The 13,617-nt window shown below is 41.7% G+C and overlaps 1 protein-coding gene across 1 annotated transcript; it reads right to left on the minus strand.

The window, feature by feature from the left end:
- Positions 1–1,442: 1,442 nt before the first annotated feature.
- hps5 (HPS5 biogenesis of lysosomal organelles complex 2 subunit 2) lies at positions 1,443–13,466 on the minus strand. Its single transcript, XM_058075115.1, has 23 exons — positions 13,323–13,466; positions 11,479–11,605; positions 11,295–11,405; positions 11,156–11,220; positions 10,876–11,068; positions 10,646–10,776; positions 9,214–9,432; positions 9,061–9,132; positions 8,864–8,952; positions 8,608–8,786; positions 8,379–8,537; positions 8,081–8,240; positions 7,563–7,680; positions 7,122–7,268; positions 6,969–7,037; positions 5,371–5,897; positions 4,133–4,253; positions 3,915–4,064; positions 3,718–3,837; positions 3,481–3,594; positions 3,304–3,410; positions 1,845–2,130; positions 1,443–1,704 (listed from the first exon to the last, which is right to left on the minus strand). Exons 2-23 carry the CDS (start codon positions 11,581–11,583, stop codon positions 1,644–1,646), a joined length of 3,303 nt encoding a protein of 1,100 aa, XP_057931098.1. The 5' UTR covers positions 11,584–11,605; positions 13,323–13,466; the 3' UTR covers positions 1,443–1,643.
- Positions 13,467–13,617: the final 151 nt, after the last annotated feature.

Raw genomic sequence — 13,617 nt, forward strand, 5'->3', positions numbered from 1 at the left:
GCATGTGTGTCTGTGTGTGTGTGTGTGTGTGTGGCCATTTATACACCAACAGGTATGTGCAGAATCCCCTTATCAGCCCTGCTGGTGACAGGAAGGCAACATCAAACACAGACCTAGCTGTTTTGACCTCATAACCTTTTCATTTCATTTATTTCCCACCCGATGAAAATCAATGTCATGATTGGATGATTCCAAAATGGTGTCAATTGTTCATTGCGTGTTTGTAGAAATAAGACAAAAAGAGTTAAAGAGACATTGAATGAGATTGCCACTGTGCTGGGTTTGAAGGAAGGAATTGTGCCAAATAGAACCCAGGAATGAAGATAAAAGGTCGGTTATTGTGCAAAAACTTCACTGACTCATACAGTTATGTTTTTTTTTTTTTTACTGAATCCCCAATTGACTCCTTTGATGCTGCAGGTGTGTGATACCATCACAGGAGTCATCAGTCTTGTGTCGTTAACTTGTTATTAATGTAGACACACGTTAGATCCATCTACTGCAGGGGTTTTCAATGTGTGAGGCGGGACTCCCCTGTCAGCGGAGATGCGGCAGATTGAGAAAAATACAATTAAAAGCATCTTTTCGAACCTACTGCGATAACTTCAATTAGGCTAAATCGATTCATCCCAATATCATCCATTTAAAAAGCTATGAGGAATCACATGTTTTTAGCCCAATTTAAGCCATATACCATGATGCTGTGAGTTACATCACATGTACAGTTCATGGATTTGCTTTTGCTTTTGTCTGCTGCCTCTTTTGGACAGCTCGGTGTGCTTAAATACCTTAGCCGAATAAATCATTCATTCATTCATTTTCTACCGCTTATCCTCACGAGGGTCGCGGGGGGTGCTGGAGCCTATCCCAGCTGTCTTCGGGCGAGAGGCGGGGTACACCCTGGACTGGTCGCCAGCCAATCACAGGGCACATATAGACAAACAACCATTCACACTCACATTCATACCTATGGACAATTTGGAGTCACCAATTAACCTAGCCCTTGGTCTCCAAGCTGTGAGGTCTGCGTGCTAACCACTAGACTGCCGTGCAGCCCCAAATAAAGTTTAATAAATTCTCACATTCTGACTTTCAAACAATGAACTGGAAATGAAGTTACTAGCTGCTTGTACCGACTAATTATTGAAAGCTGAGAAGCTCCTTGTAGTATGTATGATCAATACATGTAGAAATTCAAGGTCAATAGCAGGCCGTACAGCTACAACTCAATAGGGAGCCTTGATGTCTACTTTTCATTGTCGCCACCTGGTGGCCGTTTTTATTGTTCTGTACTCATTGCAAACATTATATAAATATTACAGGAACTTCATTGCTGCATAGGCATTGACCAAAAAAAAAGTATGTGACCAAACAACTGGTTGTAAGAAGTTCAAAATGAATGACCTCGGCAATGCACCAGCAGTAAATTAATACATTTTTATTGAAATAACACCTGGTTAAACATTTTTGACCATTTGTTTTGCAAATACAGTCTGTACCAACTGTACATTCAGAGATAAGGAAAACTGTGCAAAATATGAGCAGTTAATACTGTTTATACTTTTAAGGGTGAGTACCTTCATTAAAATAAACGCACAGCTTTATTTGAAAGTAATATGCCGCCATTATCTTCATGGCTGCGGTCAAGCATGTTGAGACCACAAGAAGCGATCACAGCGCTCAAGCATCGTCAGAATGGTGGCTCTGTAAAAGAAGATACAAGTGACATACTGTAAGTATCTGGGATTATCTGATTAATTTTTAAGTTTTTATGTCAGCTGTAAATGTCAACATCTATCCCATCCACACCAGATACAAGATCTCCCCAGGCAGGCCTGACTCACCGCTGCCTCTTCTCAGCAACCTTGAGCAGCTCACACACCAGTTGAGAATGAGGAGAAAGCACCAGGTGTACTCCACACTCCTCCAGGACAGCCATGGCTCTCTCCGGTCCGACTGAGCGGGCCAGGCGCAGGGTCAGGTTCTCCGGGCTGACTTTTCTGCTGCAGTCAGCAGAACCGTTGGATAAAGTGCCTCCATTGACACCAGCGAGCTGGTCTACTGCACAGCTGCTGTCCTGAGCCAACTGGATAAGGAGCCTCCACTCGTCCAAGTTCTGAGGTGGCACACCTGGGTATGAATATAGAACCAAGCTTAAAGTCATCACTACTATTAATGATGAGGAACATTTACTGAATAATTGCATTTTAATGGCCTTTTCCATAGTAATCCTTTTCACACAAACTTTGTTGCAATGGAAGAGTCCATTATATTTTGGTGAGAATCTGGATAAAGGTGACCATATATCAATGGAATCATACATCATGGCACCCTCTGTCATTCCCAATGAAGCAGGAAGTAGCATGCTTATTAACACAAATATTTTGTAAGTATTTTGTAGGCTACTGTAAGTCATGATATACATCTCCAGTTTGTCATTTATTATTTACATTATACAGTCATCCCTTGTTTATCGCGGTAAATTGTTTCCAGACCAACCACGATAAGTTAATTTCCGTGAAGTAGGATTTAACATTAATAAATTCAACATTTTGTGACAACATAGACTTGTTTGACTTTACCATTATAGCCCCATAGACTATAATCCACCATAGTATTCTTTGTTTAAACCACATTGCTAATGTGCAGGCTACAGGATCACTGCATAGACACAAGAGACAACTATGGATTTAACCATTATCTGACTAGTCAGACTCTCATTTCTTTGTTGTATTCTAATTGTAAGAAAGAGTTTAAAACGAAGGGGGAAGAAGTACAAAAAAAGCCAAAAAAAACTTACCACTTCCACAATAAAAAGGAGAACTTATTTTCATTCTATCATGCCATGTCTGAATCCATGCAGTGTGACAGTAATCTAACGTCATGTCTCAAAAATGGAACATCTCTGACATCTAGTGGCCAGAATAATTAGTCTTTGTCTACGCCGTAGTCAATTACCACAGAGCGATCGTTTATAAATTAATTTTTGAAAAATAACGAGGAAATCGTGATATTGCTTGGGCCGACTGTATGTGTATATAATAGACAAAGGCCTTGTGGCTCGTAAAACGCCTTACCTTTAATAAACCTGGTAGTCTTGAGTAAATAAACGTTCCTATTTCCTCCATGATCATCTTTGTAAATAGGCAGGGTTGTGTCTAATACTGAATATTGCCAATGCTCTCAATTTTGTGGAATTCCAAGGAGGCAGAAGTCAGTAAAATATACTGACGTGTTCGGAAAATGACTAGAAATCACTTATGTTGGGAATTTCTCCCACGAAATGGTGAAAATCCAACCTACCTTCAGGTTCCTCCAGCAGGCTGATGTCATCCAGCTGACAAATAGTCGCGAAAGCTTCAGAGCGACGCTGCATCTCACAACAGAGATAGAGATATCCAGTCCAGTACCTGCACACACACACACACACATTACATGCATTATGCCAACCTTTGTATACAACAAGGATAAATGAAGTACCCATGACGACGGCAGGTTTCTGCCATCTTCTGCTTGGATGACAAATCAGTAGGAAGTCGTATCAGGAGGGACAGGAGGCGTCCATAACCCCAACGGAAGCAATGGGAGTTCCACCTGTAACAGACATTATACAGCAAATCATTTAGGCTGCAATTTGAAGCGGTGTGGCACAGCCCTGCATCATACTGAGAGATGTTTCTAATATTGTGTCCCTCTCATTTGCATGTGCGAGCAGACCTGGGCTGTCCATCAGGTGTTAGCGTATCGCAGCTTTGAGGAGCATCATGGGTAAGTGCCAGTTCTAGCCACTCCTGCCGCAGTGATTCTGGGTCAAGAAGAGACTGCAGGAATGATAACCTAGGAAAGAGATCATTCATTTAAAAATGTTCTACAATTTAATTTATTAATGTAGAGAAGTGTTAAGATGGGTTTACTTGTGCTCCTCGGCTTGAGACAGCACCAAGTTATCCAAGTAGGCCAGGAAGTGGCTTCTATGAGCCATCCTCATCACATCTGTAGGCGTTATAGTGGGATAGAACTGGGAAAAGGAGCGTACGGCCGCCTCCCCTTGCTTTTCATACAATCTAGATGGCAACAAGGTTACATAAATTACTGTACATAACTTGTGCATTGTGATGATATATCTTCTGACCTGTGTAAGTGAGCTAGGAGATAGGGGGCACTCCAGGGCTGCAGTTCTCTCAGATAGCGTAGTGATTTTTGTAAATCGCCTCTCTCAATGACTTCCGCCACTTTGCTGGACTGGGTGACATCTATGGAAACATTACGTTGTGAAATTCCACACTGAATTACTCTATTTGTACAATTTTAAAAATGTATGTAATTTACAATAGAGGTTCAACAAGGAACCATATTGATACAAGACAATTACTTATAAATACATAATTCAACTTATAGATGATTAGTACATTCATTCGTTCATTTTCTACCGCTTTTCCTCACGAGAGTCGCGGGGGGTGCTGGAGCCTATCCCAGCTGTCTCCGGGCGAGAGGCGGGGTACACCCTGGACTGGTCGCCAGCCAATCACAGGGCAATGATCAGTACAAATATATTGATATACTTTATACAGTCATGCTTCTTCAGTGTCTTGTTCATATTAATACCTGGTACAACTAAAAAGGTACCTTTGTTTGAATAAATATAACAGTGGCAACAAAAATAGCTCACAACAGTTAAATTTTGTGGCAGTAAAATGTTATAGTTATGAAAGAAATTAAGTGAAACTCTACTATGGATTTAACCATTGATCTGACTAGTCAGCCTCTCATTTATTTGTTGTATTCTAATCTTAAGAAAGAGTTTAAAATGAAGGGGGAAGAAGTACGAAAAAGCCCCCCAAAAACTTACCACTTCCACAATAAAAAGGAGAACTATTTTAATTCTATCATGACATGTCTGATCCACCCTCGGCCATCTCTGTGTGGAGTTTGCATGTTCTCCCTGTGCATGCGTGGGTTTTCTCCGGGTACTCCGGTTTCCTCCCACATTCCAAAAACATGCTAGGTTAATTGGTGACTCCAATTTGTCCATAGGTATGAATGTGAGTGTGAATGGTTGTTTGTCTATATGTGCCCTGTGATTGGCCGGCGACCAGTCCAGGGTGTACCCCGCCTCATGGAAGTTTCGAGCGCTTAAATTAAACTTTTCTGATCTATTTTTGTTATCATAATGTCTGTCCAAACAAATATACCTTTAGTTGTATCAGGCATTAAAATGGATCAATAAACGGAAGAAACATGGGTAATCTAATAATTGTAGGTTACGGTCTTGTAATGTATTACAACTTTTCAAGGAATAAATGACTGGCCCCGGAATATGAAAATGTAAAAGGCAGAACGAAAAAGGCAAATCTACAAGAAGTTACTGACCTAGCATTGCTTCAATGAAGGAGGCGTGCACCTCCTGCTGCTCCTGGCAACAGAGCAGACACATGCGTCTAATTCGCTCCTGGTCCAGCAGGAAGAAGTAGCGGCGCAGGAAGGTTGTGCAGCTCAACGCTTGCTGTTTTGCCTGCTTTCTGAAACAGCTCACTTCTGTGTAAAGTGTGGCTAGCTGGGTGAGATGAGCCAGGAGATCAGATGGTAAAGTTTTGGGTGACACCACTCGCACAGGTTCTAGACCAGTCTTGCTATCTACGGTCAGACGACTGTCACGCTCCACCTCTGGAATCTCAGTTTTCTCCTCTGGAGAGCTTACTGCGGTTTCTTCTGAGGATTCCTCTGGTTTGTGTTCCTCTGTGTCTTGCCCTGCTGCGTCCACATCTGCAGGACCTCCAGCAGCTGACTCTGGAAGTTCAGCGGGCTTGAGGACTCGCTCTAGCACCTTCAACCACTTTTGTAGAGTTTCTCCCAGGAAATCTGGATCCAGCAGTACCAACGGATCTTGGGTCTGAGAACTGATGGGCAAAACAAAGCTTCAAGTAGAGTACATGCCAAAGATTTCTGATTGATCAGACTACCATCAGTCATATTAAATCTAAATAAGAGTACAATATAATGGAAACACTATACGACAGGGGTCTCAAACTCAATTTACTTGGGGGCCAGGTTTTCCCAAAAAAACCAAAAAACGCATTTATTAAAAACAGAAAAATGAATAAACTTTGCTTTGGTTCCGATTTTCTACAAGAAAAGCTCTGATAAAACATTCCACTGTTCTCAAATATCTTACTTTTTATTTTTCTACACAAAATAAGATGAAAAATAAATAAACAAATCAAGAATAAAGAAAATCAATCAATCAGTAATAAATAAATAAATATAATAATAATAAAACGGCAAATAATAAAAACTTAAGAAACCACATATAGTTGGTGGGTAGACAAATTATTTTTTTCCAGATTATAATTAACAAAGCATTATTAGAGCCCTGTAGACATGACAAAACACGACTATAGTCACATTTATACTTTTTATTTACAACATATTGCGCAACTACAGGGTCTTGAGACACATGCTAACTCGCAAACTAGAGAGCTAGCGACCTAAACGGTAGCCTTCAAGTTATTTCCTTTAAACTTAAATAGCCAAAAACTTACCACTTCCACACGGATAGGGAGGATAACTATTAACAGTTATTTAACCTTTAACATGAACATTAATCAAACGTAATAATTTTTTCTGGGTACATGATACCATACAGCATCCATATCAAACTTGCGCAGGCCGCATTAAACTTTCATATCAAGGCGGGTGCCTCAAACTAGTGTCCGGGCCGCGTGTTTGAGACCCCTGCAATATGACATAGTAGCAAGCAATAGAGGGAGACCTTCATACCCAACCACGGTGGTTTGCTGCCTCAGAGGCATTTCAAACAGGAAGTAAATGTAACAAAATTAAGTGCACTAATGTTAAAGTTAGGTTCAAAACCCTTTTGACAATATAATAATAATAATATAGAACAACAACACATATAATACATATTGGGAATTTTCCAGTGAGTTAACAGTACGATTCTATGTACTTACATTGCTTGCTCTGTGGCCGACTGAAGCTCCACTAAGTCGCACTCTGTATTGGACATTTCTACATAAACCCTGTGATGACAAGTTGATTGTCACTGGTTCAATCGCAGCGCCAAAAATCATACGAGTTTGTAGTAGAATCGTCTGTGTACTCACTCAATATCTGCTTCCTCTGAGAAAGGAGCAGAGGTGGCACACATGTCAGCCTGTGCACTCTCTCTCAAGTCGGGTCGCTGCCAGAGCTCGGAGTTCATCTGGAGCGTATTGATCTTCTCAGTGGTCTTCTTAACAAAACTAGAAACACTGAGAACCAAATAAAAAAATAAAAACTTTGATGAGCTTTCGCCACAAACAAGCTGGAGTCGTGGCAAATGGATGTGGTGCTGGGAAATGAAAGGTGCCAATGTACTGTACAAACAGATGAATGATGCAGAAAACAAAACTTGTGTGTGGGTCTTCACTAGAAAGGGGAACTTGAAAAGGCTTCATCCAACCTTATCGTTTCGGTTCATTGTTTTGAGTAAAAGACCAAAAATAATCACATCTGCATCCACATTTAAGAGGACACAATACAGCTGCCGGAGTGGGTGGGTTCACCTGTCTTTCACGGCCTGCAGTGCAATGCGAGGGGGTTTGGGGCGGAATGACAGGGGCAGATGGAATTGCAGGCCTTGCTCAGATCGCTCAGCTTCCATACGTTCGTTGCTCTGTGGCTCTGGATGGAAAGAGGGAGGGGGACGCCAGAGAAGAAACACAAAAATGGATGGAACGCTGGTAGTACATGATGGAAGAGGGAAACAACATGCAAGTAGCTGCGGTATTGGCAACAGAGAGGAAGATGATGATGAGAAATAATTGTGCAATGGAAATAAAAGTGAACACAGGTGGTGATATGTGTGTGTGTGTAGGATATAATGACACAGACAAGAGATTGGATATTAACATGGCGGTATAGGGGAATATTTATTAGATCTTTTACTTATTACATTTATCATTTTCAGCTGTCAAAGGTTAATTACTTTTCTTAAATGTATAGAAACCACTCAATTGGTATTTATATAATAAGTGCAGAAATAAGAATTGAGAAGAAGCATATTTCCATGTCTACCACATACCATGGTCCACTTGATCATCTTCTTGTGCAAAGCTGAATTCCTTGAGTCGCTCCTCTTCAGACATGGACTGATTAATGAGGGAGCTCGTTTCTTCATCTGACTGGCTCCCTCTGCGACTGATCACTCGGTAGATACCACAGTCCAGGACATTGAAGCTCTCCTGTCATTTGAAAAAATGAAAATTAGGTTAGTGTCAGGACTGTGTTTGAAGAAAACAGCTCACAGTTTTAATTGCAACAAGTTCAAATGCGTTGTGTAAAATTTTGTAAAATACGCTTGTTCAAATATTTTGGCTTACGTGTGAAGAGATGCTGCTTCTTCGGCTGCTGGAGGTCGAGTCCAGGGGTTCAAGCTTAGCGATCACATCTTCAAGTTGACCAATCAACTCGTGATGCGTGCTGGAACTGAGTTGAGAGCGAAGGTGTTCCAGGCGGTCGACGGGAACTGACTTTCTGGCCTGAATTGAACAAAAGAGAGTGTTAGGGTTCAGGTAAGACATCTGACATCTTTAATAACAGGAACCATACCCGACTGATGCTGATGGTGTGCTGGAACATACAGCAGACACAAGCTGCGAGAGTCCAGGATTCCCGACGGAGAAGCCGCTCAACACATCGTTCCACAGACAACAGGGACAGGTGGGACAGACGGCCGCTACCATGGAGGCAGAAGAGCTCATTGCGGTACACAGCGACATCGAGCACATCTACATCACCCATCAGGAAACAGGATTCAGACTGTAAATCATCAGGTTTGGTCTTTGTGGGTAACAATGTCAATCACCTTTGACTTCTGTCCATAGAAGAACCTGACCGTTATGAGGTGTGAAGATATAAATGGCTGAATCAGTCCAGCTCAGCAAGTTTTGGTCTCTGTAGGAATACAGCCACAGATGGGTAAGTGATACAGGTAATGTTATGTTATGAATCACTTAGAAACTGAAACACTCTGTTTAAATGTGCAATTGAAAGTAACCTTACCCAAAATATAGTAGTTTAGGGAAGGCGATTGACTGGGGGCTCTTTTGTCCTGGATTGTATTGTGGCTCATTTCTGCAAGTAACACAGGGTACATAAGGTATTTAGGATGATTCCCCTTAAAAAGAAGCAATAAAATAACCAGTAAGTGAGTACCTGAATGTGATGAGAGGTAAAGGGGGGCAGGCCAGCACCTGTTTGAACTGATGGGTGCTCAGAACCTCGCCATTAAAACTGGCTTCCCATATTCGAGACCCTGGCCGGGCGCAGTACAGCAGAGGGGGCTGGCCCACCAACAACCCCTTGTTTTGGGGGAAAAAACAAGCTCCGTATTCTCCATCACGCTCCTTGTTGCCAACACGCCAAAACTTCTCCCTGAGCACAGAACAATTATCTTAGTAAAGGCAGACAATGTTGTACAGCTCGTGCATGCGTGGGTTTTCTCCGGGTACTCCGGTTTCCTCCCACATTCCAAAAACATGCTAGGTTAATTGGCCACTCCAAATTGTCCATAGGTATGAATGTGAGTGTGAATGGTTGTTTGTCTATATGTGCCCTGTGATTGGCTGGCGACCAGTCCAGGGTGTATCCCGCCTCTCGCCCAAAGACAGCTGGGATAGGCTCCAGCACCCCCGCGACCCTCGTGAGGAAAAAGCGGTAGAAAATGAATGAATGAATGAATGTAACAGGTGTCAGCCAGTGCGGCTGTATAGAAGTCAGTTGGTAAACCTCACTTCCTAACACCTTAAGAGTCGCACTGGACATCTTGACAGCTCTTGACAGCATCTTGATGCCGAGCGCTCTCGACTCTGACCGTGCAGACACTGGTTTTAGCCCACTGGCAGATTACACCCTACAACCTGTTTGTGAACATAGATATGGGAAAAAATTGATCATCTTCCTTACTTGTTTTGAGAGAAGCACTCAAACAGTCGCTTTTGAATTTTCATGAATGCATGAAAGAGGCTTTGCTACACATAAAAACAAAAATAAAACAAATTAAAAACATAAATTCCAAATAAATAAATTTAAAGAAAAAAAAACTTAAACTATATTAGGAAAGCAGGAAGTAAACAAATGTAACAGTTACTGATTGTAAAAGTACCAGATGTAGGGGTAGGATTTAATAAGCTTTGCTTCTTCCTACTCCTTTTGGACATGTGGAACTGTGATCTGATTATGTGATGCATTCAATTGTAATCTGATGCATGTTCAAATGAAATAAAACCACTACCATCTTAGAATAAAGCCTGGAGCTCTGCCAACTAACAGTCAGCTACACACGCTGGAGCTGTAAGTTTTATTTTTCTTCAGCAAATAGGCCAACCCAGCATGGCGTCGCTGTTCAAATATGACTGTAATGTTAGCACTATAACTCACATGGCTATGCTATTGTTTGTGTCAGCATTGCTAACATTTCAGTCACATTTGAACAGCAAATGTTACGTTGTTGCATATGATATACGGCATCTATTACTTTGGACAAGACATATTGAATTTTTTTTTTTAAATACTATAATATAGGCCTTTTTAAAATCGGCCAGCCATTTTCTTACAACCACCGGAGCGCTGCCTGGCCTGAACTCACCTCTCTGTATCACAGAGGTAACAGCGACTCAGAGAAGACACCAGCAGTCGACCCTCCTGGAAGCCAAGCTGAACTACTTTGGAATCGACTGTGGTGACGGTTTGAACAGGAAAGATAACAAATCCTGAACCCTGTACAATAAAATAATATTTACACATGCAATCATAATAATAATAATAATAATTAACAATGAGTGTATTAATAGCAAAACAAGATACTGTGTTGAATACCTTTCCCAGCTTAGAGGATCCTGCACGAAGGTAAGAGACTTTGCCTGCTGAGTCTCCCACAAAAACCCTGAGCGCGTTGGTGTCCCAACAAAGTGCGGTGATGGCCTGGCCCCTGTGCTCCCCGGACACACTCACTCTCTCTGGACGACCACGGCGCTCCAGCTGCAGCTCCCACACCACCACCAGACCCTGACTGGACCACACAGAGTCACCAGTGTGAGTCATAACCAAAAGACATGACAAATGGTACAACGCTTTTCATGTAATGTACAACTTTTACCTCGTTGCAACAGCGATAAAGTCTTCATCGTGTGGACAACACGACACCCGGATAATAGAACCTTCCTAAAACGTAGCACAGGTAATGAATTTCAGAAGCATTCTTATTTAGTAGTAACAATCTAGCTCATTCAATTTACCTTATGAGTAAGTATTAGTCTTTGTTTCCAGCCTTCTCTCTGAATGAGATGCAATCCTCCGGCCGATGTTCCTAATGCCAGCCACTTCCTAGATACCGCCAAGCATGTGCACTAAACCATAACAGTTAATAACCAAAATATATAAAAAGAACAAGTCAAGACACATGATGGTGATAATATCTACCTTGAGCCTGCCAGAGTCTAAGCGTAGAGTGGAGAGAAGCGGGTCGAGGCAGTCAAACTCTGCCAAGACATGACTGTGGATCTCTGGCACAACTGCTGTCTGCATCGTCCCTTCAAACTATCCGCACCTGGATTACATTGAGAACGACAAGAGAGGATTTCATTGTCATGGTTAGGCTTGGTCACATACAAGCTTTCTTACAGCATCATCTGACTCTCAGTAGGGTTCTTACGCTCTCAAATTGGCCAGACATGACTATGGTTATCTGAGCTGAACAGCTGAATTGTGAGTGAAGACACGGATTCAATGCCAGCCTATCCCAGCTGTCTTTGGGTGAGAGGCGGGGTACACCCTGGACTGATCGCCAGCCAATCACAGGGCACATATAGACAAACAAGCAGTATAAAATGAATGAATGAATGAATGAATGAATTTTGGGACGCAAATGTACTCTTTTGGACGCATATTGTTTTGAGAAGCAAAATGCTTTGCTTTATCGACCCCACCAACTGGCTGGAACTACTTCCTTAAATACCAAAAACTGACCAAAACTCGGCTCACAGGATAAAGCGAGCAAGTCACCATTTATACACTACACTGCACGTCAAAAAAATCCATACTAGCCAAAATGTACCACTTCCACACATAACGTGAGATAACTTTTTTTCACTGTCATGTCGGACTCTGCATCCATGGCTGACTCTATGTGTAAATAATACGTCATAGTCAACCATGGAACTGCAGTTGTTTTAATGAATTCATTCATTCATTCATTTTCTACCGCTTTTTCCTCACAAGGGTCGCGGGGGATGCTGGAGCCTATCCCAGCTGTCTTCGGGCGAGAGGCGGGGTACACCCTGGACTGGTCGCCAGCCAATCACAGGGCACATATAGACAAACAACACTCTCATTCATACCTATGGACAATCCTGTAAATTGGGGAACTTTTTGCATCACAAATTTACATCTGATGTAGCAGCTGATTATTGTGTTTGGATTTTATTTAAAAAAAAGACATAACCATGTTTTTTCCCCCCATACAAACCCACAGGCATTGCCAAACTGATATGGATATGTGGATGTGTGGAACAACAACATGGCTGAAGTTAGTAGGAAAAAGCACCTACGCCAGTTTGGAGGTGAGATACAACAATTCAATGAACTAGTAGTATAGCATCAGGAAAAATACAATCAAAAAGATACGAGTGAGTCTGTATTAGTAAGTGTCACTAATATGTCAAAGGAGTGTATCAAAGTGTAGTAAGAGTGTCACGTGACAGAGTGGCCAGTACCAGGAAGTACGTCCAATCTGTTTGCTAGCAGTGACATCACACCATTGACCTGTACCGTTACAGCTACCCTGTTTAGTTCTGCATTATTATTATTAATAATAATAATGATAACAATGTGACAAACTCGTGGTTTCCTCAATGACCAATTGCAGTCGGTTATTTGTTGGACCAAAATTAACTTGAAAGATTCCTGCCGCTTTCATAAAAGGGGCGCGTCGGTCACGGGACAGGTCTGCTGACTGATGATAAAAAAAAATTGTTTAAACTAAACAACAGCTAAATACTTCTAGCTAACAACCGTCTTCAGCCCAACTTGTGTATGTAGAATGGTGCATATTGTTTCACTTTGCCAATAGTAGCTTTCGTGATAAGACGTTAGCAAGTATGCTAGGTGTTTTCGTTCATTCATCCATCAAAACAAACAGAAAGAATGACCTGTGACGGCACACACACACACACACACACACACATCATTAAATCTTACAAACGTTCACTAATTTGCCGACTCGCCTTGTTGATTTGTTACTTTTTTTCCCGAAAAAAACGACTTACCGTGGGAGCTGCAGCTGAGCAGGTCAGCAAACCTCAGCAGGCACACACTTCCTGAAAGAGTGCTAACTGAGCAGAATGTTATGCTCTTAAAGCAGTAGTTAGCAATCATTTTTCGGTCATGCACCCCCTGTTGGACAGAAATCTTGGAGAACATATTGAGAAACTGATAAAAACTCGTAAATCCGCTGTACGAGTTTTTGGCACCAGTATTCTACATAGATGAAATTTAGCCATTGTATCTAATTCCGGCATATTTACTAACCGTGACGCTATTACTCCCCCACCTATACATTAA

Source organism: Doryrhamphus excisus, chromosome 6 (assembly GCF_030265055.1).
Source record: "Doryrhamphus excisus isolate RoL2022-K1 chromosome 6, RoL_Dexc_1.0, whole genome shotgun sequence".
Taxonomy (NCBI): Eukaryota; Metazoa; Chordata; class Actinopteri; order Syngnathiformes; family Syngnathidae; genus Doryrhamphus; species Doryrhamphus excisus.

Bases quoted from the DNA above. Each gene is read 5' to 3' on its own strand.
- hps5 (XM_058075115.1), bottom strand. From the start codon at position 11,583: ATGCAGACAGCAGTTGTGCCAGAGATCCACAGTCATGTCTTGGCAGAG. The intron at 9,133-9,213 runs GTACTCACTTAC...TGTTACTTGCAG, and splicing joins TTACCTCTCATCACATTCAG to AAATGAGCCACAATACAATC. The intron at 3,595-3,717 runs GTCTGCTCGCAC...TGTCTGTTACAG, and splicing joins ACACCTGATGGACAGCCCAG to GTGGAACTCCCATTGCTTCC.